Source organism: Bubalus kerabau, chromosome 1 (assembly GCF_029407905.1).
Source record: "Bubalus kerabau isolate K-KA32 ecotype Philippines breed swamp buffalo chromosome 1, PCC_UOA_SB_1v2, whole genome shotgun sequence".
NCBI lineage: Eukaryota > Metazoa > Chordata > Mammalia > Artiodactyla > Bovidae > Bubalus > Bubalus kerabau.
The window spans coordinates 34,128,117-34,155,907 of record NC_073624.1 but is presented as its reverse complement, the minus strand read 5'-3'; the positions used below and the strand labels follow the sequence as shown (position 1 = coordinate 34,155,907).

The window sequence follows — 27,791 nt, the reverse complement described above, 5'->3', positions numbered from 1 at the left end:
ATATGGGAGACCTGGGTTCGATTCCTGGGTTGGAAAGATCCCCTGGAGAACGGAAAGGCTACCCACTCCAGTATTCTGGCCTAGAGAATGCCAAGGACTGTATAGTCCATGGGGTCACAAAGAGTTGGACACGACTGAGTGACTCTCACTTACTTGCCTGATGCTCTCGGTAGAATGAAGCTGCATCAGGGCTGTATTCCTAGTGGCCCAGCCAGTTCCTCCTAGTAGTAGCCTCCCGATAGATAAGTCCTTGTTAAGTAACCAAATAAATGGCTTAAAATTTTCTTTGTTTAGTATAATGAAAGATTGCTTATCTATGGCAAAAATACTAAAAAATGCAGGGTCTTTTCTTTCTCACTTTGTAGTCACTGTAGCAGGCACCCTGTCAGATTTATGTAGGGCAGATTAATGTGGAAAGCAAGTAAGGTAATGGATATGAAGGTGCTGCGGAGTAGCTGAGTTAGGAAACTGCGGTGGCAGTCTTATGTAAGGTGTGCACTAGCAGAGAACGTTGAAAACAGTTTGGAAAAACCTTTTTAAAAATAATTTCCTTGGTCTTTTTTTTTTTTTTTTTTTTAAAGATAGCTCTGTTATACCAACAGCAAGCTTTGTCTTTTACATTTGTGTTCACATACCCACTTTCTGTTGGTATCCTTGTGGCCAGCAGCTATTTAGAACCTCTATAGTTAGCTGCGATCTTTGGCTATAAAATAGGTAAAAACTTACAAACCCATAAAAGATTGCACCATACATTTACCTTGAAAAGATCATTGTAACTGTCAAAATTTATTTAGCTTAATAAGTTGCATAGCAAATACATGTATAATATATGTATTATGTGTACAAACACAAACATAGATATGTATATCATATACCACATTTTACTATTTGGGGCTTTGAAAAACTAACACTGCATAAGATATAAAAGATTAGAATGTTATTTGGGTACATAATCTTTAATTCTTTATGAGTTATTTAGGACTTTCAAATGTTGAGTAGAAAACACTGTGAGCTGGAAAAACCGCTAGTTCCCTACCAGTTGTAGTGTCCTCTTTGTACACTAGATGTCAGTGTTGCCTTGCTGTGTCTGATAGTTTCTGGATTATTGTATCAAGGCGTGGTGGTTGTTTAGTCCCCAAGTTGTGTCTGACTAAAAGAGATAGACATGTATTCTATAAAAGTTTAATTATTCCTAAAGATTATAATTAAATATAGACTAGGAATACATTTTACAGACCCCCCCCCCCGTAGTTTTCTATTAATATGCAAATTTAAAACCAGACTGAAGCATACAAATATCAAATCATTGTGTTGAGCACCTGAAACTGCTATGTTACATGTCAACTGAAGCTCCATTAAACAGAAAAAGATACGATATAAAGCAATTATATTTCTTTTAGGAGATATCTGAAGAGATTATAGGATCCCCCATTCCAGAACCTAGACAACGCTCAAGACTTTTGAGATCTCAGTCAGAAAGCTCTGATGAAGTTACAGAATTGGACCTTTCACATGGGAAAAAAGATGCCTTTGTTTTGGAGGTATTATTGCATTGAAATAATTTCTAAAAGTTTTTGGACGATAAGATATGTATTTTTGCAATCAAATCCTAAATTGGTGCGATTTTTATCATTACAACTGTTATAAATGTCAGAAGAATGTTTTCTTACAGAAATTACAACAAATTTGAAGATATCAAGACTTGGTAATATATCTTTTGTTTAACACCAGATGACTGATTAAATAATGTAGATGGTTTGAGAAGAATTAATGTTGGGGTTGAAATAAAAACATTAAACTTTTGGAGCTATTTTTGTAAATTTGAATTAATTTAAATAAGGTTCTATTCCTTCACTTACTATAGTTCTTATTTACTTTATAGGTCATAATGTTACTATAACATTTTTACATGTAAACATAATAATGTAAGCACTGTAGTGTTTTCTTGCCGAGTTCAGAATATGTAATCGAACTTTCATTGTACAAAGACATTCAGAACTGACTTTCCTGAAGAATAAATGTGACATGAAAGGTTTATGGAACCTCTGCTTTCACAGATCTGCTTCCTAGGCACTCCCCTGTAGAATGCTTAGCTTTAAAAGGGTTGATGATCTTTCTTTGATCCTGAAGGAAAGGAAAATAAATGAAGATACTGAGAAATGTTTCCTGATAAGGTGACAGTTGAGAGAAAAAATCCGACATCTGCATCTCAGTAAAGCAGGAAAGTGATAGTAGAATTGAACTGGGTTGGTATTGGAGGCTTGAAGAGTCTAGAACAGTGCCTGTGAATGATTAGGATGTCAGCTGTAGAAGATGCTCAAGGCTTAACTGAAATAAGAGTGTTACCTTGTAGAAAACTCAAACTATATGACTTTGTACACTTTTCTCATAATTTCTACAATCTGAGAATGGAAAAAGAAAAGTGTAGTAGGTCAGTGAAAGATTAAGAGGTAACAAGCTCCAGGGTTCTGTTTAGAGCAGTGCTACTCAGTGTCCTGTGAGGTGGCATTGGCACCAGCTGGGAGTTCGTAAGAAATTCAGACCCTGGGGCCCCTACTTCAGACCTCGAACATGAATATTTCAATGTGGGGCCCAGGAATCTTTCACAAACCCTCCAGATGATTCTTAGCATTACTTAAACCTTGATCCAGAGCATTTTTTTATACTTCTGATCCTGGGATTCTAGCTAATTGGAGAATGGAAGTGCTTCAAGTGTGGACAAGAAGGCAAGGTGTAGATTCAGTAAAAGAAGGGACAGAGAGACACAGGGGTTGTGTTTGGAGAGTGCTTGAGATCTTGGTGTGAAATGTTTTGGGGAATACCACAGTTGAGGTATGGCCATGACTGTGGGTAACTGAAGCAAAGTGTAAGTGAAAGTGATTCTTGACACCTCAAGGGTCTGAGGTGGGACTTAGACCCCCAGGGTACAGAGGAATGTCTATATATGTCCAGTTGGATATGTTCACTATTTATAATTCACAACAGAATATTGAGATGTAAGAAAAATGGAATTTGTACTTATTTTTTTAAGATATACCTTTAAATTTATCCCTATGTAATTCTATTTTAAAGCAGTTCCATATTTAGCCAAAAGATTTTTTAACGTTACACTTTATTAGTTTAAACAGAGGTAGTGATTATTTATGTTATCTTTGTAAATCTTTTGAAACATGCCCTCAAAAAGTCTTGAGAAAAGGCTTGATTTTTTTCTAACCCTGTGTACTTTGTAATGTAAGATATTTCATTTAGAAGTATTTATAATTATTATTGCAGTAAAGTTTATAGATTTTAGAAAAGTTTTTTCAAATTTTGTGCTTTAACTTAGGGGAAAATGGCTCTACTTTTCCTTGACGCTTTATGTTTTCTATTTAATAAATAATAAAAATAATCTTAAAAATAACTATATATTTATTATTTATGTGATAGGTTTAATCTTCTCATTTTCAGATTGATGACACAGATGCTATGGAAGATGTACATTCTCTCCTCACTGATGTCCCACCTCCTTCAGGTAAATAGAGAAAAATTATCCGAGAGGAGACTAGTTTTGCATATCAGTATTTTGGTTCATAATTGTTATAGCACTAACTTTAAAGGCTTTGTCAGTGTTACATTCTGTCATGTTCTTTGCTGCCCAAGATTGAAAACACAGTGTTTAAAAATATTTACATTAGAACTTGTGAGCTGATTTTTAATCCTTTTATGTTTATCATTACCCCCCAAACCATGCTAATTTATTAATGTGGTCTGAAGTTTCCCAGAGGTATAGAGTTTTAGAAGAAAAGAATGAGTAGATTTTACAGTTAGGACTTCATGTAATAATTGAAATATGTTATCCTTTAACAACAAGAATAAATGAAATAGTATCATAAGTTTTAACTCTAATTTATTTTGACAGGCTTTTATAGTTGTAATACAGAAATCATGCCTGGTATAAATAATTGGACATCTGAAATACAGGTAAACCTTTTATTCTTAATTTTAAACAAGTATAGCATGTGTGATTTTGGCAAGTTTTTTCTTAACATGTGTCTTCTTTTTGCCTCCTTATTGCAATTAAATCTTATCTTTTTAGAAAATAATTATTATAGTAGTAGTATGGTAGTTATTGTTTATTTTCTGTTACAGTATATAGTTAAAAATAATGAAATGACATGCCATTATATCTTCCCATATTTAGATGTTTACATCAGTAAGAGTAATCCGATTAAGCAGCCTTAACCTGACTAATCAAGCCCTTAATAAGAACTTTAATGATCTCTGTGAAAACTTGCTTAAGGTAGGAACCTTCTGACTAACTATACCTTAGTTAAAATGCCTAAGGATCATGAGATTTAAAAAGAAAAGTGCTTATATTGTCTGGAATACCTTGCACAGTGGTAGGGACAATTATTTTTATTTATTTGTCAGTCTTAACTTGCCACCAAGTAAAATGCCAAAGTTGTCCTCTCCATCCTAATATGCCATAGTATAAAAGATATATATTTTGAGTTATTTCATAGCTTTAAACTGCATAAAAATCTGTATTTATAAATTTTTAAAATCCCTCTTTCTTATGTTTTTATGACTTAGAAATATGACTAAATATTACTGTCTGCTCAGATATTAAAACTGTATTCATTTTTTAATATCTCCATTTTTTATTTTTTTAATTAATTTATTTTAATTGGAAGATAATGTACAATATCGTGATGGTTTTTGCTTTATATCAACATGTATCAGCCATGGGTATACATGTGTCCCCCCCACCCAAACTGTATTCTTAATGAAAGAATAGACAAAACAGAAATGTTTTAATCTTTTGAATTTTATTTGCCACAGTAAAATATGCATTCAAAATCATTTTTTATGGATTTTTAAATTACAAGAAGTGATATTACTAACATTTTCTTTTGTGTAGAGCCTGTATTTTAAACTCCGGTCTATGACCCCCTGCTGCCTCTGCCATGTCAATTTTACAGTCTCTCTCCCTGAAGATGAATTAATTCAGGTAATTACAGTTTATTCTATTATTAAAAAAGATTTCTTTGATCTGTTTTAATATTATACATTTTCCATAATTGAGAAGTGTAAGCTGCTTTATTTCAAAATATTTTTAAACATGTTATAGTATGAGTCAGACCTTATCTGTCCGTTTTACTTTTGTGAACTCTAGTTATCTAAAGGTGGAATCAAATGTGTGTTCCAGCGTAATACCCACTGGGAGTTCTGTCTCAGTGTGACTTCTGCAGTCTCCATCCTTTAGAGAAGGTTCTTGAGCTTTTTTTGGAATACCTAGGTTTCGGTGTACATGTTGGGCTTAGTTGTAGTCTGAATATTTGAGTTTATGTGCAGTTCTGGTTAGGAATCTTAACCAGTAAAACTAAAGGCAGATTAGCCAGTTTGTATAAGTTGTATGTAGTGAGAAAGATCTGTGAGAAGATGATTTGGGGAATGATTACTTCGCTCATCATATTGTTTCTGTGATTCTAGGTTACAGTCACAGCAGTTGCAATAACTTTTGACAAAAATCAGGCTTTACAGACTACAAAAACACACGCTGAGAAGTTATTGCAAAGAGGTAAACCTGCGGTAGATGGGAGTATGGTTCAGTGAAAAAAATATATTTGTCTATTTTATAGTTCAGTGAAGAAATATAGAGAATAGGTAACTAAATGATATGTTTTTTGGTAAGATACTGTTACTTTTCCTGTTTTCTTTATCAACTGTATGGATAAGCATATGATTGGCTTTTTTTTGTTTCACACATGGATAGGTGGTTCACTGCTGATTACACAGCATGTGGCTGTTTTTTAGACTTAGATTGTATCATTAATTCTTCAGCAATTTAGAGGCTCTGAAAAAAAAGAAACTTTCTGAAGTTTAATGACTTGCTGGCTAAATAAATATCTAAAATATTTTAAGTTGAATATATTACACCTATATGCTGCTGCTGCTGCTGCTGCTAAGTCGCTTCAGTCGTGTCTGACTCTTTGTGACCCCATAGACGGCAGCCCACCAGACTCCCCCGTCCCTGGGATTCTCCAGGCAAGAACACTGGAGTGGGTTGCCATTTCCTTCTCCAGTGCATGAAACTGAAAAGTGAAAGTGAAGTCGCTCAGTCATGTCCGACTCTTAGTGACCCCATGGACTGCAGCCCACCAGGCTCCTCCGTCCATGGGGTTTTCCAGGCAAGAGTACTGGAGTGGGGTGCCATCGCCTTCTCCAATTACACCTATATAGTATTGAGTAAATGTCAGATTGAGAGATGTGTTAAATGATGATGTGTTCAGATATTTATAAAAAAAAAATAGTAACTGGTTTAAGTATTACAGAACTACTATAGTATCAATACAAAAGTAGGATAGTAATAATTATTAGTGAGTGCTTATTCTTTGAAAGGCATTGTGCTAAGAGGTTTATATGTATCATCCTTTCTAAATCTTAACAGTCCCACCTGGAAAGATAGCAACCACTCTCAGTGTCTGCACGTGAAGGTAGAAAGCAAGGAGAAAATAACCAGAATAAATTGAGTTGGGGAAAAATACATATACTATCCCAGATTCTTAATTTTTAAAAAATTAATAAGAGATCATTACATAGTAATTTATATTTTTTCTTGCTTCTCTAGCCTCTACAGATAATGAAGAACTTCTGCAGTTTCCCCTGGAACTCTGTTCGGATTCACTTCCTTCTCATCCTTTTCCACCAGCTAAAGGTTGGTTAAGCAAGAGAAATGCAAGCACAAATACTAGTTTCTAGATGCTTTTACTTGCTTCTTGATTGTAGGTGATCTTAACTTAATTTTGAAATGGAGATTTGTTCTTCATTCCCCATTGTATGTTTCTTCATGTTCATAAAGGGGAGAGAGTACTGTTGCTTTCATTTTAATTTCCCTAGTAATCTCATCATAACTTATTAAGGTAATTTTTCATATGATATTCTGTTCTAATACCTCAAATATATTAAAGTTTTATTTTCAGAGATGTGGATTTCCCAAAGTTAACTGTTCACATATGGTATTTTTGATATTTTTATCTGGTGAATTTTTTCCAGCAACATTCTAACCTCTTGCAGAAACTTTTAGATTTTCTTAGACAACAAAATACTTATTTTCTTCAGAAGCTATGTGGAGAGAGGTTTTGGGCAAGGATTAGTGCAAATGAGAAAGGGATGAGCTTTCTGTCTTTCGGGTGTCTTATATTTGAGGAACATTTTTTCAAATGCAAAATGATTATCCCTTAATTCAGTAGCATTAGGTATACTTATATCTCTACAATCTTTGGAGAAAAATGGGAGGTAGTTTTTTCCATTTCTCTTGTGATTTAAATGTAATTCTTATAAAAATTTCAGAATTACTATACCTTATCTTAGAGCAGTTTATATACAATAAATGTTTGTGTTTTTTCTATATTTTTTATTCTGAGAAATGATGCATTCATTATTTAAAATCAGATGGCCTTTCTAATGTTTACATTTTATCATGCATATGATTTCTATTTGTCAGTTACTTTATCTGATACGAAGTTAGTTATAATACATAATAGCTTTAAATTCACATTGTGTATATATCAGTAGAGTCTTTACTAAATCAGTTCAGAGTCTATGAAGATAAATAGATCTTGACTCATATTTTGGAGCTGAAAAAGTTAAGCTACTTTCAGATTTGGAACTTTCTAACATGGTTACCATGTGGTTCTTTTTCCTTTTTGTCCAAATAAAATTCTCATTTAGAACTTCATAGAGAATTTCTTTAAAAAAAAAAAAAAGGTATAAATCCAAAGATAATCTGAGTTCAGATTTATAACTTAAATGTAGCTTTTAGAACAAAAAGCAGAACAGTCTAGAATCTTCCTTGAACTGACCTCATAAAATTTTTTTTTTTTAACACCTGCTTTCTATAGAAACTTACATTTAACACAGGGTTAGTTTCAAACTACTTTTAGTTTTCACTTAGTTTATCCTTACCGAGCAGTGGTGAGGAGGGGGCAACTAAAACCAATAACCCTATCAGCAATAAGGTTTGATTAATTGCTAATCTATAAAAATATTTATTTGTGGAGTTGAGGTCCCTGTCAGCTCTATTTTACCATGTTGTTAATAGCTACTGAAATCTGTGGAAGATTAAATTTAAACTCTGTAAATTAACCATGTCTATATTGATAACTTAGTTTCGGTAATAGCTTTCAAAATGTTTTCAAAGGTAATTAAAACTAATGCTTTTTGTAGTAATCAGTATATTTTGCACAAATGATACTCTGTGAACTGAAAAACAAAGAAGAATTTGAGCAGAATAAGTTATATCTAAACAATACCTAAAATATTTGCAGTTTATTTTAAGGAGCATGGGAGAGGGCCATAAAGTGGACTAATAAAGCAAGAGACCTGGCTTTTTTCTCAGTTCTGCTCCTGATGATATCAAATGTGAGAACTTGGGCCAGTTAATCTGCAGTTAGGCCACTGAAGTCTCAGTTCTTCATTTGTAAAATGTGAAAAGATGAAGATTCTCTCCAGCCTTTAAAATTCTCGGATTTTTTTGAGTTTCTATGGTGTATGGTTCTTCGATTATTACTAAAAACAAAAGCTAAATTATGCCTGAGGTCACACTGAGCTTCTTTGAGTTCATTTTCCAAATAGCTTCAAATCAGTTAAACCAATGATTTTTAAACTCTGTCCCTCCAAACCCTAGAATTTCTTCAGAGGTGCCTTGTGGCCTTCCAAGAGGCAAGGTGTCAGGGTTAGTGCTGGCTCACCTGCCTCTGAACTAGAGCAGCTTTGATTCACTGTGCTTTCTGTGTTCGCTTCCTATGTGATTTTGTTAGAAGAAAGGGTTTCAAAAAGTTTGAAAATCACTGAATCAGATCCTGCTGCCTTTATCATCATCATTGTCACTGTTGTCAGCTTCATAATCATACCATCACATCTAATACTTATATATATATATATATAAAACTTTTAATACTAAGTACTTAACTGTAAAACCTACGTGCCTTTCTTTGAATGTTATATTTTAATATCATCAGTGAACAGTAAAAAGTTTACCTGTGCATTTTTTTTAAAGTCGTGTATACTGTGGTTTATGTTGCATGCTTACTTATTGTCTTTGCTTCCTGACGTCTCTCCAGGAGAACGTGTTCTATGCTATATACATTAGAAAAAGTTATTTCAAAATATTTTAGAAAATTTGAGGATAGAATGGCTTTTGAAAGGTAGGAAACATGTAATAATAGAGTGTTATATCATGAATGTAGTAGCTGAATATTTTAACATGAAGACAGGCTTTGAATAGAGAATAGAAATATCTGGAAACAGTTAAGCTTAGTGGTTTAGAGGAAATAGGTGGGAGATAGAAAGGCAAGGATGGGGAATAAATGTTAAAAAAAAAAACTTTACTTTCTTTCTGCAACCAGAGGCTTAAAAATTGACAACTGATATGATAAATAAATAAATATATAGTTTTTATAGTTAGGTCAGTTAGCTAAGCTGACTGAGGTTTATCTTTTTTAATTCTGAAAACTTTGAATACTAATTTATTTTCCATGTTCTCATCACAAATGAGATAATCTATGAAAATTTTTATTTCTTTTTAGTTGACAGAGTAGTGTCAAGAGCTATGCACAGTATGTTTATTAATACTTCCATCTTTTCACTTGTAGATAAACCTTTACTTATCTTTTGGTGTTACTGAAAATGAGAGACTCTTTGAAGAGAAGATGTTTCAATTACATGTATTCTAATTGACTGTGTAGAGTAAGCCTGGGCCTGAGTTGTCCATCCATGTTCAGTTTTTTTCCCCTTCCATCTTTTGTTATACTTGGTTTTGTTTCTCAAGGTACACAAAACAGTTTTGATGTGTGTCTCAAATTATGGTTGATTTCGTGTTACCTTGCTAGTTATCTTGATTTTTCTGATTTGAAATATCAAAAAGTGATGAGCCTAAGTAATTTCTTAAAGAACATTATCAAGTGAAGGTCATCAAAATTCTTTGAATGCTGTGAGGAACAGAGATGATGTGGCATCACCATAAATTACTTTTTTTTCATATGAACCTGTGTTATAAGAAAAAAAGATAACAATAGCAATTTTTTTAAATTTTATTTTATTTAATTTTACAATATTGTATTGGTTTTGCCATATATCAAAATGAATCTGCCACAGATATACATGTGTTCCCCATCCTGAACCCTCCTCCCTCCCCATACCATCCCTCTGGGTCATCCCAGTGCACCAGCCCCAAGCATCCAGTATCGTGCATCAAACCTGGACTGGCGACTCGTCTCATATATGATATTATACATATTTCAATGCCATTCTCCCAAATCATCCCACCCTCTCCCTCTCCCACAGAGTCTAAAAGACTGTTCTATACATCAGTGTCTCTTTTGCTGTCTCGTATACAGGGTTATTGTTACCATCTTTCTAAATTCCATATATATGCGTTAGTATACTGTATTGGTGTTTTTCTTTCTGGCTTACTTCACTCTGTATAATAGGCTCCAGTTTCATCCACCTCATTAGAACTAATTCAAATGTATTCTTTTTAATGGCTGAGTAATACTCCATTGTGTATATGTACCACAGCTTTCTTATCCATTCATCTGCTGATGGACATCTAGGTTGCTTCCATGTCCTGGCTATTATAAACAGTGCTGCGATGAACATTGGGGTACATGTGTCTCTTTCAATTCTGGTTTCCTCGGTGTGTATGCCCAGCAGTGGGATTGCTGGATCATAAGGCAGTTCTATTTCCAGTCTTTTAAGGAATCTCCACACTGTTCTCCATAGTGGCTGTACTAGTTTGCATTCCCACCGACAGTGTAAGAGGGTTCCCTTTTCTCCACACCCTCTCCAGCATTTATTGCTTGTGGACTTTTGGATCGCAGGCATGCTGACTGGCATGAAATGGTACCTCATAGTGGTTTTGATTTGCATTTCTCTGATAATGAGTGATGTTGAGCATCTTTTCATGTGTTTGTTAGCCATCTGTATGTCTTCTTTGGAGAAATGTCTATTTAGTTCTTTGGCTCATTTTTTGATTGGGTCGTTTATTTTTCTGGAATTGAGCTGTAGGAGTTGCTTGTATATTTTTGAGATTAGTTGTTTGTCTGTTGCGTCATTTGCTATTATTTTCTCCCATTCTGAAGGCTGTCTTTTCCCCTTGCTTATAGTTTCCTTTGTTGTGCAGAAGCTTTTAAGTTTAATTAGGCCCCATTTGTTTATTTTTGCTTTTATTTCCAGTATTCTGGGAGGTGGGTCATAGAGGATCCTGCTGTGATGTATGTCAGAGAGTGTTTTGCCTATGTTCTTCTCTAGGAGTTTTATAGTTTCTGGTCTTACGTTCAGATCTTTAATCCATTTTGAGTTTATTTTTGTGTATGGTGTTAGAAAGTGTTCTAGTTTCATTCTTTTACAAGTGGTTGACCAGATTTCCCAGCACCACTTGTTAAAGAGATTGTCTTTAACCCATTGTATATTCTTGCCTCCTTTGTCAAAGATAAGGTGTCCATATGTGCGTGGATTTATCTCTGGGCTTTCTATTTTGTTCCATTGATCTATATTTCTGTCTTTGTGCTAGTACCATACTGTCTTGATAACTGTGGCTTTGTAGTAGAGCCTGAAGTCAGGCAGGTTGATTCCTCCAGTTTCATTCTTCTTCTCAAAATAGCTTTGGCTATTCGAGGTTTTTTGTATTTCCATACAAATTGTGAAATTATTTGTTCTAGCTCTGTGAAGAATGCTGTTGGTAGCTTGATAGGGATTGCATTGAATCTATAGATTGCTTTGGGTAGTATACTCATTTTCACTATATTGATTCTTCCAATCCATGAACATGGTATATTTCTCCATCTATAGTGTCCTCTTTGATTTCTTTGACCAGTGTTTTGTAGTTTTCTATATATAGGTCTTTAGTTTCTTTAGGTAGATAGATATTCCTAAGTATTTTATTCTTTCGGTTGCAATGGTGAATGGAATTGTTTCCTTAATTTTCTCTTTCTATTTTCTCATTATTAGTGTATAGGAATGCAAGGGATTTCTGTGTGTTGATTTTATATCCTGCAACTTTACTATAGTCATTGATTAGTTCTAGTAATTTTCTGGTGGAGTCTTTAGGGTTTTCTATGTAGAGGATCATGTCACCTGCAAACAGTGAGAGTTTTACTTCTTTTCCAATTTGGATTCCTTTTATTTCTTTTTCTGCTCTGATTGCTGTGGCCAAAACTTCCAAAACTATGTTGAATAGTAATGGTGAAAGTGGGCACCCTTGTCTTGTTCCTGACTTTAGAGGAAATGCTTTCAATTTTTCACCATTGAGGATAATGTTTGCTGTGGGTTTGTCATATATAGCTTTTATTATGTTGAGGTATGTTCCTTCTATTCCTGCTTTCTGGAGAGTTTTTATCATAAATTTTTATGGCACTTTCATAATATTTTCCCCCTTCATTAATATCTATATGTCAATTTTTTTAATATGTCACTTCACTCTGAAATGGTTTTTAAGAGAATTTAAAAATCATATATATTTTATGAAGTGGAAGTGAAAAAAGATTGAGCAAATATAGTAAAAATAGAGAATCTGAGTAAATGTAATCTGGGTAAAAGATGTGTATAATTTTTTTATATAAAAGATTAGCATATTGCTTTAGTAGATACATATTTAAAGACCTGAATCTTGAGATATTAGATACCATATTGTGGGACTTTAAGAACTTACGTTAGACAAACGTGTGTGAATCACATACCACTATATACACACATATATATAAATAGATATCAAATACTTTATAAATCTAATCTATATCAGGATAATGGTTTTCACTAAAATTCTGAGAATTTAAGGCTATAAGAGTGTTTAATTGAGTCACTTTTAGTGTTTGTATACTGTTGGATGAAACTGTATAGAGGAAACATTTTTTTATTACTCCCTACCCCCCATGCTTATTTCTGCTGTCACTTGGCTTTATGCTGGGGTGGTATCCTCACGTTCAGTGGCATTAACTAGAGGCTGGGAGGAGTTCTCTTTTCACTGAGCAGTTGCTGACTAATGTGACAAACATAGGTCACATTCTGGATTTCAGTAAAAAAGAAAACTTACACCCCTCAATGCATTGTACTCCATAATTAGGTATCCACATTGGAACCTTTTTCCTTTATTTTTACAGTAGGCTTTTGGAGTTTACTTTTTTGTTAAACCAAATTGGATTTAAAAATATAGTTTAATTTTTTAAACTTAAATGACTTGCTTTAAATTATTGTAAACTAGTTATTAGAAATATAAATCTATAAGAATTACAGAAATTAGCTTTTAGTTTTTCTTACCAACTAATGGTTCTGAATTCTTACAAGTATATATAATTCTTTATATTAACTAAATTTTTTTTATATTAACAGTTCATTGCATGTCTGTTTTTTCTCTCTTATTTTTTAAGATATATTTTGTCACTATGACCAAATGGTGGGCTTCCCTGGTAGCTCAGCTGGTAAAGAATCTACCTGCAATGCAGGAGACCCCAGTTCAATTCCTGGGTCAGGAAGATCCCCTAGAGAAGGGATAGGCTACCCACTCCAGTATTCTTGGGCTTCCCTGGTGGCTCAGATGGTGAAGAATCTGCCTGCCATGCGGGAAACCTGGGTTTGATTCCTGGGTTGGGAAGATCCCCTGGAGGAGGGCATGGCAGCCCACTCCAGAATTCTTGCCTGGAGAATCCCCATGGACAGAAGTGCTTTGCAGGCTACAGAGTTGGGCAGGACTGAGAGACTAAGCACACGTGACCAAACAGTGAAAGTGAAGTCGCTCAGTCGTGTCCGACTCTTTGCGACCCCACAAACTGTAGCCTACCAGGCTTCTCTGTCCATGGGATTTTCCAGGCAATAGTACTGGAGTGGATTGCCATTTCTTTCTCCAGGGGATCTTCCCAAACCAGGGCTCGAACCTGGGTCTCTCACATTGTAGACAGACGCTTTACTGTCTGAGCCACCAGGGAAATCTATTAAAAATGCTAAATTTTCCTTGTTATTGGTGGCCACAGCAATCAGTAGGGGATCCTGAAAGGAGAAAGATACTGAGGGGAAAGAGAATGAACAGGAACTCTATAAAGGGTGGAAAATGTGAAAATTGCACCTAAGAAGTGTGAAGGAAGCAAGGAGTTGATGAAGAAGTAGAGATAGGGAATCTTAGCTTCTTCAAGGCAGCTCCAGGGCAGTAAAAGCCAATCAGGAATCGAGGGAGTGAAAAGCAAAGAACGTTGAATTGGGCTACTGACCAAAAACCAGGATTATTTGGGGAAAAAAGATAACAAAGGATGGTAGTGAGAGGAGTGAATGATGGGGACTAAAGAAGAAAAGTAAGTGGGTTAGGATATTGTACACCTTTAATTGGAAGTTTTAATGATTCAAATAGGGCAACTAATTGTCTTTTGTCATATATGTATTATCTGTGTATTCTAGTTGAATTTTTTTCTTCTAGTGAAAAACAACCTACATTTTTCTCCATGCCTTAATAATTTTTAACTGTAATATGTCAATTTCATTATCAAACCACAAATATTTGAAGACCATTAGGGTCCAGGTATATACTGAATGTTTACATACATCATTTGTCTCACTCAGTCATTAAGCCAGATACTGATCAGTGCATTAAGGAAATGCCTAAAGGAACATAAAACCAAATTTTGATCATCATAGTTTAAAACTGAGAATGTTTAAATAGGAAAATAAAGCAATATAGTTTAGAGACTCCAGATTGCACATAGTTTTATCTGCCCGAGAATCTTTTCAGAGTTTGCAGGAATTTTTTCAGTTTTAATACTTTTCTTAGGGTGACAGGAAAAGAATGTCTCAAAGACTTTTTTAATTATTCAGAGCAAAGATGATCTGTAAAATTTAATGATAGTAAATTGTCAGAAGAGTAGTCAGTGTAAGACTTTATCATGACTAGTACATCCCTTTGTCATTGGTATGACAGATTGTTTAGGAGAATGAAGGCGTCTCAAACTTCAGAAGCACTGGCAGGTGTATAATTGAAGGAGGAAGAATTCTTGCTAGATTTTCTTTTTGTTTTTCATCTGTATGCTCATTTCCACTAAACCACTTTAATCTAGATTAATCCCCCTCCCCACTCTGCTAAGGCCTGTTAAAAGTCATTAGAGTATACTAATAAAACAGTTCTATATGTTGTTCTGCTTGCCTTGTTAACTTTCCAGCATTGTTTTTTTTGAGGGATTATCACTATCACTTAGTAGATTTTTTGAATAGCAAAATTGTATTCAGTGGGCAAGGAAATGGTAAGAGAACTGGGTTGCTGTATGGCTTGATTTAAACTCTCTTTGCGGCTTCAGTGGGGACCTGACATACGAAGTGTTTGTCTCAAAGTCTTCCACAGAGATATACAAATGGCCAGAACTGAGCATTGGCTCCCCAGCAAAGCCTCAAGGACATTTAAAAAGATTTCTACTTCTGAGTATGAAATCTGTTGCCTTTTTAAAGTACTGGCTTAGAGATTGCATGTGGCTTCCCCGATGGCTCAGCAGTAGAGAATCTGCCTGCAGTGCAGGGAACAGGAGATGCGGGTTTGACCCCTGGGTGGGGAAGAGCCCCTGAGGAGGAAACGGCAACCTACTGCAGTTTTCTTGCCTTAGAGAATCCCGTGGACAGAGGAGCCTGGTAGGCTACGGTCCATGGGGTCACAAAGAGTCAGACACAATTGAGCATGCACGCACTAGAGATTGCAGAGGGCTTCCCTAGTAGCTCAGACGGTAAAGCATCTTCCTGAAATTTAGGAGACCTGAGTTCAATCCCTGGGTTGGGAAGATCCCCTGGAGAAGGAAATGGCAACCCACTCCAGTATCCTTGCCTAGAAAATCCCATGGACAGAAGAGCCTGGTAGGCTGTACAGTCCATGGGGTCACAAAGAGTCAGATACAACTGAGCAACTAACACACACACCACCAGAATTTCTGCTTTGTCAGTGAGCCAGACAGCTAATGTCTATGCTACCTTCTTTTTTGAAAAGGCTGTGACCTGGGAAGCTAAACAGTAATCAGAAGGGGCAGAGAGCCTGAGGTCATTAGATGTTTGAGGTGTTCAGACCAGTCCAAAGTGCTGAAGTCCACAGGACTAGCTTCTCTTGGGCCTTTTCTCTGATAGAAAAAAATGAGTGTCCAGGCAAACGTGGCAGAAGGTGAACCTGCTCTCCTTCAGTGAGGTCAGAAGTCTCCTGACTCATTCACATTTGAGGGCTGGGAATAAATATTTTTCCTCTCTTGTTTCTCTTCTTCTCCACTTTTGTAAAACTTTGGGGAAAGTAGTAAGTGTAGTAAGTGTACATGATAAAAAATTCAAATCCTACAAAAAGACCACATTGTCCAAAATAAAGCTCCCTTCTCCCTTCATTTTCCTTCCCAAGAGGCAAGTGCTTCTAATAGCTATATTGTCTCTCTTTGCAAAGATGTTCTATTTATCCTTTAAAAAAAAAACACACACACACACAGATAATCTACAGACCATTGTATACCTTTACTTTTTAACACTTGACATATTTGAAGATGGGAGCAGATAGATTCTACATGTATAAGCTCTTTTTGTGGACATTTCATATACAGTTGCTACCAGGGAATTCCATATTGCCAAGATAATATGAAGGTATAGAGGATAATTTTAGTCATTTTCATGTTTTCTCTTAGCTTCCTCTCCCTTCTTCCCATCCCCACATGATAAAACTAGGGTCTTTAATGCCAACTGTATTTTCTGTGTCTATACTCAGTGAGGCTGTGCTGCCCAGGACCTCTGGGAATCCTGGAACTCTCCTGGGATATGTGAGCCTGGGGTGGGCCACTTACTTTCCCAGCTTCTGCATTGGATCAGCTGTTGCTAGAAATTGAGTGTCAGTTCTGTTTAGTCTTCCTGCTGTAGGTCCTGTCTCCTCCTGGGCTTCCAGTACCCCTCAGGATCCCAAATCAGGAGGACACTCCCTCGAGAACTTCATGATGGTCAGGGCACACCCAGTGTGATCCCCTCACAAGTCATTTTGTGAACTTCTCCTCATGATCCCTTTTATTGGACAGCTGTGCATCTCAAGAGGAATGTTGACCACTGTACTCTCTCCAGTATTAGCTCGTGGTCACTAGCCTTAGGGAAAAAGAGGTGGAGTGGGGATGGGAGATATGTCATTGTCCCCCAGTTGGCAGATACATTCTGTATAAGTCTGATTTTTGAAAAGTACAACTTTTGCAAATTTAAGAATATTACCCCCAAAATCACCATATGACACAGAGGCAAAAATATTATATATTTACTTATTTACTTAGTTTATAATAATAAAAAAAATGGCTGACCCAAATTATTCTTAGTGTTTTTATGAGTTATTTCTATCTTGGCAACACTATATATCTTCAGTTATGAGATTCTTAGAAACAAAAATTCAAATATGCTAGTGTGGGTAGAGCCTGAAAATTAGAAATAGATGATGACTTTTTTTTTTTAATGTAGTGCTGTTTGAATTTGTACAGTTCCTTAAATATCTATGATAAAAATGTAAACTTTCAGGAAGAATTCAAGATGTTGCTTTTGTGAGCTTACTAGAAAGGAGGTTATAGTTTGGGATTCCTAGTTATTTCTGTGAAAAGTAGTCACCTTTTAGTTCCATAAAGTCATGATAGTTTCAGAGGAAGCTGTTGGAAGTGAAAGCTTTGAATGAGGGGGTTGGTGGTGAGGTGGGTGGGGCGGGGCTAATGTATGGTGTGTGTTTATCTATGAGACACAGGTCATTGCTTTGTCTGTAGCTCTTAATCTTACTGGCTTTTCCCCCATAGACATTTACCTTCCCTCTTTCATTTCCGATTTTCTTCCCAGTACCTCGACCCTTTTCTCTGTTCAGGTTTCCCACATCCTGCTTCCCTCCCGCTAACATTTGTTACTGTGTTGATATTTTCTAACATGTAGACTTTCTGGAACTTTCTTTGTGTTATAATAACAAGTAATCTTTCTTGGCATGGTGTTTATTAACCGAGCTAGTTTTCATATATCAATAGAAACTGCCATTTTAAACCTAAGTACTTCTATTTGGTTTGCTTTTATAATGAGGCCATAAAAATTTTCTCCTATTCATCTGGTTTTTAGAGAGTATTAACCAAGAGCAAAGAGATACTGGCTTGTACTTAGCATCCAAGCTAATGTTGTTCATATTGTCTTACTAGAACACCTGGAGAGTGCAAGTTCTAACTCAGGTATACCAGCTGCACAGAGAGGTGAGTTTGTCTAATGAAGCAAATAGTCACCAAAGGTGTGAAATTCTAGCGTGGTGGTGCATAAGCATACAGACATCGAAGAAATGCTCTGGACAATGGGATAGACACCAAAATGTGGCTTTGTTGTAGTTAGATTGTGAAATTCAAGTAATATTTACACCATCTAGCATTTTAGAAGTGTCCCAGTTTCTAAATGTAAGACTTTAGCTTTTAATATTATGTTTTAGCTCAACAGTAGTAAAAGGTATTCTTTTGAAAAGGAGAACTTGTTGGGCTCACACTTGATCCTCACTCCATGTTAATAGAAGCTTTGTTGTCAAAATCAGATGTGGAAATAGAATATTGATAAAAATGACCCTTTGGCTTCCTAGTTACTACTGGTAGAAAGAAGATAGTTTGCAAAAAATAAGTTAACTAGTGATTTTTTTTTCATGTATCCTTTAACATTTGATTCTCATTATTTATTTATTTATTCATTTATTTTTTTGATTTCAGGGCAAAAATAGGGCAAGGAATTACTCACAAAGTTCTGATTGTAAATTAAAGTCCTAAGTATAAACAGCTAAAAACAGTGTAAAATAAAAACAAGGGAAAGGAAGTTAGTTAAAACGCAGCACGTGACCCTTTCCTTGATCTTGGTAGACCTGCTTCTGTTCCCCCTAAAAGACCACACAGCTCTGACATCGCCAGAGATGCTCAGCCAACCGACAACTTGGTTTTGGACAAATCAGTGTCTAAAGCTTGATTCTTTACTATCTCTCTCACCTGACTTGAAAAGGATCACCTTTCCCCCTAAGTTACAGTTAAATTACATCATCGAGAGGAGTGTTGTGACGAGTAAGAGACGTCATCCATATTTTTTCTTTGTTTTTTCTTTTGTTTTCTGTCTGTGTTTTCAGCAACGTCAGTTGATTACAGTTCCTTTGCAGACAGATGCAGCAGCTGGATAGAGCTCATTAAACTGAAAGCTCAGACCATAAGGCGCGGATCAATTAAGACAAGTAGGCGGATGTTTCTACCACGTTGTGATTTGAGAAGCATATCCCTGATTTCCCAGTGGTGAAGGCTGGCCCTGACTACTCAGTAATAACATTGCCAATCAATCATGTGTTGGAGTGTGAAAGCTGCAGATGCTAATGGTCATTTAGCAAAAGCTTTTGAAGGGCCTTTAGATGTTTAAATTGTAGCTGCAGGGTTGTGTTTTTAGTTTTTTATTTTGGCGAAGGTATTCTTAGACGTATATAAATAGATATTATGTCACATAGTGGAAGGAAATTAATGAGCTTTTATTGAAGAGACTCTTTCAGGGCCCAAGGTACTCGATAGTATATGGCATCTGTCAGATTACTAAGAGTAATGTCTACAGTGAGACTAGAAGGTATCTCCAGAGAGAAAGTGGCCAACTCTTATCTCACTGCTAGACTCAGCATCAGGACTAAGATATTTTTTTTTTTTAATCTATACTCCATGTGTTTTGGTAGACTTTGAGGTAAATGTATTTGAGTGAAAGAGTTGACATTAAAGGGAAGGAACTGTATTTAGAGGGAAGCTCACAGGCTATGAAACCAACCAGGTCTGGTTTTGAATCCTAAAAGTGCCATTTTAATAGCTGTGTGACCTTGGCAAGTTATTTAAGTTTTGTGAGCCTCAGTTTCCTCATGTGTTAAATGGGGATGATAACACCTATGTCGCTGCGTTGTTGTGAAAATTATATATATACACACACACGTGTGTGTGTGTCTGGTTCATGGTAGTTATTTGATAAGCAGTAGGTATTTGTTATTTTATGAACAATTAACTTTTAGACAGCCAAGGTCATTTGTTAAATTTTTTAAATTATAACTTTGATCGAGAAGGTTTGGAAAAGAAACCTGCTACAACTAGTTAAGATAAGGTTTATCTACAAGTTGACAATGATGAAGTCGTCTGAAAAAAAGATGGAAAACACTGCACTGGGAAATGTAACAACTTTCACACTCTCGTAATAATTTGTTCCTACAGCAGATTTTTTAATGCTCTACCGCTTTTTCTTTGTCTTCACTTTATAACGATCATTGTGTGTGTAGCTACACCGCATCGACATTTTCTTTTGCAGGAATGCCATTTTTCTTCCCAAAGATTCCATTCCAGCATTTCCTCTTACGTTTTTCTTTCTCTCTCTATTTGTAACTGCATGCAGTGCATGATAATTTCTTTTCTTTCATGACATGGCTTAGCCTCACAGACAGCTGAATGTTGTCACCACTTATTTGGAAACACTAGGGAATCATTGAGTCACCAACATGTGATCTTGATGCTTTCTCTTCTCTTTCCAATTTTAGCAGTGACAGTTGAAAAAGCAAGTCCAATGGGGGAAGGAAACTTCCGGAATCGTTCTGCTCCCCCTTGTGCAAATTCTACCGTTGGGGTTGTTAAGATGACACCTCTTTCTTTCATTCCTGGAGCAAAAATAACAAAATATCTTGGGATAATTAACATGTTTTTCATTCGGGAAACCACTTCTCTACGTGAGGTAATTTTATAGTTGTTATTTCATTGTGTTTGTGAATTTTCTGTGGTTGAAAGTAGTAGTATCAAAACTAAACATGTTTCAAATTGTTTGTTTTTTTGCCAAAAGTAACACACACACACACACACACACTTTTTGCATAACCTGTCTGGATTGGCTGTAGATTAGGCTCAGATGGTAAAAGTGTCTGCCAGCAATGCGGGAGACCCAGGTTCGATTCCTGGGTCGGGAAGATGCCCTGGAGAAGGAAATGGCCGCTGGTACTGCTAAGTCACTTCAGTCGTGTCCGACTCTGTGCGACCCCATAGACAGCAGCCCACCAGGTTCCCCCGTCCCTGGGATTCTCCAGGCAAGAACACTGGAGTGGGTTGCTATTTCCTTCTCCAATGCATGAAAGTGAAAAGTGAAAGTGAAGCCGCTCAGTCGTGTCCAACTCTTAGAGACCCCATGGACTGCAGCCTACCAGGCTCCTCCGTCCATGGGATTTTCCAGGCAAGAGTACTGGAGTGGGGTGCCATTGCCTTCTCCAAGGAAATGGCAACCCCACTCTAATATTCTTGCCTGGAAAATTCCATGGACAGAGGAGCCTGGTAGGCTATAGTCCACAGGGTCGCAAAGAGTTGGACGTGACTGAGCGACTTCATTTTCACTTTCAGTATTATCACAAGAGTTGTGTTGGGTTTAAATTCATTTATTAGAAGTTACAAATCCTTATCAGATGGTAAATTAAAAATAAATAAATGTATCCATGTTTGATAGAGGTTTAAAACAGCCCTGAAAGAATAGCTTAGTTTCTCAGTAGGTATTTGCCTGAGATGGATTTAAATGGCAATTTTTAAGAGTTCACATTAAGAAATAGTAGGGGACTGTATCCTGAATAGATGTCTTTGGAGGTTTTTTTATATCATTTACTTCTGTCGTTTTCTCCTGACAAAGAAGGAGGCTGCTTGTTTTCTCCTCTAGCCATCAGTGTTATTTGTTCAAGTTCCTACCTCACACTGGGTATCATTAAACTTTAATTTGTTTTTTAAAGAACAGCAGTTATAATCTCTTGCTTGATGAGGTCAGAATTAAGAATCAGAGTCAGCCTATTATATCTTGCATTACAGAGGAATTTAAACTCAGGAAAAGATTGTATTTCTATTTGTCTTATGTTTCTTGAGCAGGGCTGCTAAGCAAATTAATATAGTGAGTAGGGAAAATGTTTAATTATTTAAATTTGAAATCCAATAAACTCTTCAAAATACTTTAGCAGAAGTTTGTATTTTTTAAAAGTGTGTTAATCATAAACACAACTTAATTGTGTTTTTTCCCCCCATTGTTTCACCAGCAGTGTTTCTATGGCTTCTTGGAAATGGCAGCCTGCTTACTAACTCAGGCTCACCCTCCTGCACCCAGCAGACTGCCTGGTGCAGAGTAACCACAAGCTGTTTTTGTGTAAATGAGGGAGTGACTTCTGACAGATTAATTAATTAGATAGATGTTTCCTTTAAGAAAAATTATTTTTACAATCATATTCTAATTGTGTTGAGATGGAAAAGAAACTATCTCAAGATATTCTCAAAAACCTTTTAATGTAGAATTAAAATAGGCAACACTTAAATCCATTGAGGTTTGACAAAGAAATTTGGGTTTGAGAAGCTGTCATAGATTGGTGAATTAACCTTTTCCAGTTGCACATGGATATTATACTGTTGAATGCATAAAACTTTCTTTCCAAAGTGTCTTTTCAACTGCTGAAGCAACCATACCCCGAAATGTTGCTTCACAGATTTTCCTTCAACAGAGATTTATAATACCAGCTATAATATAGTTAATAGTATAACATGTAGTGTATGCATGCATGTGGGCTAATTTGCTTCAGTTGTGCCTGGCTGTTTGCAGCCCCATGACTGTAGCCCACTAGGCATCTCTGAACATGAGATTCTCAAGGAAAGAATACTGGAGTGGGTTGCCATACTCTACAGGGGATCTTCCTGACCCAGGGATTGAACCCATGTCTCTTATGTCTCCTGCCTTGGCAGGTGGGTTCTTGACCACTAGTGCTACCTGAGAAGCCTGTATATAGTATAATATCTGAAATCTGTTCATTCCTCGTTGACTTATTTGCTTTCAATTACGTAATATTAGAATTTACCCCTCTGTAGTGTCTTTTACTCTAAGAATTTTTTGATTTGATATGTAAGAGGAAAACTGATAAAAGTAGAAGAGAAGACTGTCCTGGACTGTGATTGAGTCAGAGGCAGGCTGAAGCAACTCCTTTAATTCCTTAATGACAAACTTTATGTAGGATCCTGTAGCTTTTCAGAAAAAATGTGACCTAGACAAATGCTTTTTCTAACAGTGTATTAAATTTTGCCCTTATCTTCCAATTTAAAGTTGGAAATTTCTTCCTAGACTGTAAAAAACCTCCAGTAAAATTTGTGGGAAATTTAGATTGTAAAGCATTCTAAGCTATCAGCTAGCCTTTGGTTTCTGTCTTGTTTGGTTTTGAACACTGCGAAAGTTCCCCAAACTGTTGGATTCTTTCCATGACAAATATGTATAGGTCACTGGGCACATGCACCTGTTGAAACGGGTGTTAGTGTATATAGTTGTGAGCATGGCACATGCAGTCCCTGGCATGATGGAATTTAGTGGACAGTAAATAATCATCATGTGGTGAATAGATAGCTCTTAGTAAATAGTAAGTCATATAAAGAAATACAACAAGGGCTCTCAGAGAATATTAACAGGAGAACGTAATTTAGGTCTGATAGGGTAGATTGCCGGAGAAGGCAATGGCACCCCACTCCAGTACTCTTGCCTGGAAAATCCCATGGATGGAGGAGCCTGGTAGGCTGCAGTCCATGGGGTCACGAGTCAGACACAACTGAGCGACTTCACTTTCTCTTTTCACCTTCATGCATTGGAGAAGGAAATGGCAACCCACTCCAGTGTTCTTGCCTGGAGAATCCCAGGGATGGGGGAGCCTGGTGGGCTGCCGTCTATGGGGTCACACAGAGTCGGACACGACTGAAGCGACTTAGCAGCAGCAGCAGCAGCAGCAGCAGGGTAGATTGCTCTGAAGAAGTCACATGTAAACCAGGACCTGAAGAATTGAGTACGAGTTACCCTGGTGGAAAATCGGGTGTGGACCCTTCATGTATGATGACCCCGAGGCTGGAAAAGGTGTCAAACCTTCAAGAAACTGAAAAAGACGAGTGTGACTTGGAACATGGTTCATTTTCAAAGTGGGAGATATGGATAGCAGGGAAGTCTCATTGTTTATATTTACCATCAATTTATTTGAATGACGATGGGAACAGTTTCATGGAGGGAGGTGTTGACAGTGGAGGAACAGTTAGAACTCTCGCTCTGCCATCTGTCCACTAGCTCTGTGTTCCACCTTCATCATGGACACGTCACATGAGCTTCAGTTTCATCATCTGTAAAATCAAGATAGTAATCCCTGTTGGGATAATGACACACCTTAATGACTGAACACCAACAATAATCCCTGTTGTAGACATGTGTTAGGTAAAGGTTTTTCATTCATGCAACAAATCCGCATGGTGAAGGAAATTAAAAGGACCATCCATTATAGTAAGATCACTTAAAACTGTTTTAATACATATTCTTTGATGTTTTATGTACGTTCATTTACCCAGGTATATAGTTTGGTTTTCTTGTGCATTGTCCTTTAGGAAGGTGGAGTCAGTGGTTTTCTCCATGCTTTTATCGCTGAAGTGTTTGCAATGGTGCGCGCACACGTGGCTGCACTGGGAGGGAACGCTGTTGTCTCCTACATAATGAAGCAGTGTGTCTTCATGGAGAACCCAAACAAAAACCAGGTGAGGTGGAGTTAAAAACCTCTGATGGGGAGACCCTACGAATTCACCCTATGGCCTTTTCACTTCCCACCCGCCTCCAAAAAAGAGAATTGCTCCTCAGAGCTCTTTGATTCCAGAGGCTTAAAACATGTTTTAGTAAATATTTTGGTAACTGTGGTCATACATAGATCAGGTGTTGTTTTCACATCCCCAGTGACTAGTTATTAGTCTGAAATACCTCTGGAAGTTTGGTCCTAAATTACTTTTCCCACCACCTTCTTGGGGGGGTGTCTTTGGGATCCAGTGATGGCTAATGGAGGACAGTTAAAGATGCCCTCTGGTTTGAGCTGTGATGCTGTCCACTTCTGACTGCCTTGCTGGTAAAGAGTACATCCTGGTGGGGCCACACTGTTAATTCTAATAAGTAATATAGTTTTGTTAATGAGGATAGGGGAGTGTTACTTAGGTTAAATTTTAGAATAGATTTCTCTTATCAGCTTTGTTAACATAATAATTCACTTAGAACCGTTAAACATAGTCCTTTAAAAAATTAAATAACTATATTAATGAATTTTTTTGTTTCCTTTCCTATGCATTGCCTTCTTAGCCTTTGCTCTTTTTTTTCTTGAACTGTATGCCTGTTTCTGCTCTACAACACTGCCCCCAGCGTAACAGGAGAGTATGAGCGTGTTACTGAAATGTGACTGAAATGTCGTGTTATTCTTTTAGGCACAGTGTCTTATAAACGTCAGTGGTGATGCGGTGGTTTTTGTTCGTGAATCTGAATTAGAAGTGGTGTCTACTCCGCAGCCTGCTGCCAATTGCCAGCCCTCATGTACTGGAGGAGAAGTCACAACCTGAAGTCAGTTAGAAAGAGCTCAACTAAATGACATTCATCAATTTCCTTTGTCATTCATTTATTGTACTAGACGTAAAAAATGAACTTAATATGAGAGAATTAAGAAAGAATTGATCCCATATGAGAATGTTTGATTTGAATGGGATCACTTGGACACATGAGAATTTTCAAATCTTGACGTTTTTTTTACCAAGGCTAGACAGACAGGCCTCATGGAGGCTTGACTCCCCAGGAAGTTCAGATAAATTTCTCTGAGAACTGTAGCAAAGATGCAAGTTATTTATAATTTATGTTGATTTTAATAAAATCGTAATTTAAATTATCAGGAAATTAGGCTAGCTATCCTGGTGTAATTTATAAAAATTAAGCAAGAAATTAACAAATTGTTAATAAGTAATCTGATTTGAGGAATGTATGGGGAAAATGGAGAAAAGTTGTCAGAAAACTGTGAGTTTATTAATGTGTTATTTTGATGAAGAATCTGGTAACAGCTGAAAGGGAAAAGTGCTTTAGCCATCTTTGAAAAAGAAGTTAAGCTTCTGTGACTTGTATCTTAATTGCTGCAAAAGTAAGATCTGTTTATCAGAGCCAGTGTCCTTTCATTGGAAGCTTAATAATATCTCTAAGGAAGGAGGAAAAAATTACTATATAACTTCATTTTTACCCAAGTTTCAATTTGTGTTTAATTTTTCTGGAAGGGGCTTGGCTTCAACTGGGAAGAACAGGCCAATGAGTTTTGTTGAAGTAGTTAAAATCTGATTGATCTAGTTGGAACATAAAATTATTTTCTAATAAAGTCATACTGAACTCTTACCAAATAAACAAAATTTTAGTACTGTCTTATTAGGGGTTTGGGGTGGTGAGGTAGACTGTATTTGGCATAGAATTTGGAAATGTAACTTGAATGTAAATATGCTGCAGAATGTTGAATGTATAGATAGAAATACTTTTTTTTGTCAATGCCAAATACATATTACAGATGAACCTTTGAAAGTACATTCCTCCTTTGGACAATAAAATTTCTTTTTAAAACTCATGATTTTGCTCTTCCAGGATAACAACTGCCCTAAAGATTAGGAGTCATTTCCTTGTTATCACAGGTGTCAATATTTTTCTGTATTTTGTTTATAATTTTATTTTTTAAATAAAAGATTTTATAAACTGGAATATTCCTAAATCTGTTTTTTTGCCTCTTTGTAGTATTGTCAGTGGTCCGAAATCACTTTCCATATGATCACCTTCATTTCTTTAGTCAACAATCTTCTGTTGTATGTCTGTTCTTCATTTGGAGGGGAAATACACTTGTAATTGTGCCCTTTCATTGTTGTTGGTAGGAAACCTGCACGGTTAAGTGAGAAAATGTGTGTAGCTTGGGATGAAGGTGGCTTCCCCAAGAGGATAATACTTAAGCTCATTCTGGAAAAACAGGTACTTGGAATTGACTGACTTGTTCACAGTTTTATCCATCCATACCACAGCTATTTTGTGATTCCTGAGTATGTTTCTGAGTTCTTTCTTGGCAGGGGCTTAATAATGTAGCTCACTGGTTGAGTACCTGTTTTGTGTCATATCCTGTGCATGTTGTTGTTCAATCACTAAGTCATGTTTAACTCTGCGACCCCATGGACTGCAGCATGCCTGGCTCCTGTCCTCCACTACATTCTGGAGTTGGCTCAAATTCATGTCAGCTGAGTCAGTGATGCTATCTGCTAGCTGTCTGATCCTCTGCTGTCCCCTTCTCTTTTTGCCTTCAATTTTCCCCAGCATCAGGGTCTTTTCCAATGAGTTAGCTCTTCCCGTCAGGTGGCCAAAGTATTGGAGCTTCAGCAACAGTCCTTCCAATGAATATTCAGGGTTGATTTCCTTTAGATTTGTGCATATACCTTATTACTAATGTTTAAAACATAATACTGGTTGTTTTTGTTTTACCTTTTGAGACCAAAATGTATTTCCATTTTGGTCTCAACATTTGGATACTTAACAGAGGCACAGACTGATTTCTAGAAAAGCTAGAGTTTCTATAACTACTCAGGTTTTCTGTCTGCTGACACAGGCCATTTGCTCAATGTGGGTCACGTGTGAGGTAGTCAGCCCTTGCCAGAAATGGCTCCTTCTGGAAAGGCTGATGTTACCTGATGCCGAAAGAGTTGCTGCTGTTCATTGTGTGTAAATTCCCTCAGAAACATCATTTTAGACAAACGTACTGGGACTTAATCTTTTGGAAATATTGAGGCCAGTGAGAGGACTTTAGTACACCTTGTAGTATCTCATTCTCTATTGGTACTCCAAAGCTTAAACTACACAAGTTATCCAATCCTTTGTTAGATTTGCTAAACTCACTGTCCCATTTCCTCACCTCCAGTGTGTGTGTTTAGTCACTCAGTTATCTC

The 27,791-nt window shown here is 36.5% G+C and overlaps 1 protein-coding gene across 11 annotated transcripts in view; it reads left to right on the top strand.

Annotated features, from left to right (window-relative positions):
- The window catches only part of C2CD5 (C2 calcium dependent domain containing 5), a 96,540-nt gene extending 69,972 nt beyond the window's left edge, over window positions 1–26,568 (top strand). For 4 of the 11 annotated variants that reach the window (XM_055571825.1, XM_055571820.1, XM_055571790.1 and 1 more), the window contains 12 exons: window positions 1,401–1,541; window positions 3,448–3,511; window positions 3,899–3,960; window positions 4,181–4,279; window positions 4,901–4,990; window positions 5,473–5,560; window positions 6,611–6,697; window positions 18,171–18,221; window positions 19,121–19,222; window positions 20,543–20,733; window positions 24,417–24,563; window positions 25,272–26,568. In XM_055571825.1, the coding sequence (XP_055427800.1) occupies window positions 1,401–1,541; window positions 3,448–3,511; window positions 3,899–3,960; window positions 4,181–4,279; window positions 4,901–4,990; window positions 5,473–5,560; window positions 6,611–6,697; window positions 18,171–18,221; window positions 19,121–19,222; window positions 20,543–20,733; window positions 24,417–24,563; window positions 25,272–25,403 (1,254 nt within the window). In that variant the 3' untranslated portion in view covers window positions 25,404–26,568. The remainder of the gene's footprint in view (window positions 1–1,400; window positions 1,542–3,447; window positions 3,512–3,898; window positions 3,961–4,180; window positions 4,280–4,900; window positions 4,991–5,472; window positions 5,561–6,610; window positions 6,698–18,170; window positions 18,222–19,120; window positions 19,223–20,542; window positions 20,734–24,416; window positions 24,564–25,271) is intronic. The other 7 variants (XM_055571842.1, XM_055571817.1, XM_055571815.1 and 4 more) reach the window with 3 other exon arrangements.
- The last annotated feature ends 1,223 nt before the right edge of the window (window positions 26,569–27,791 follow it).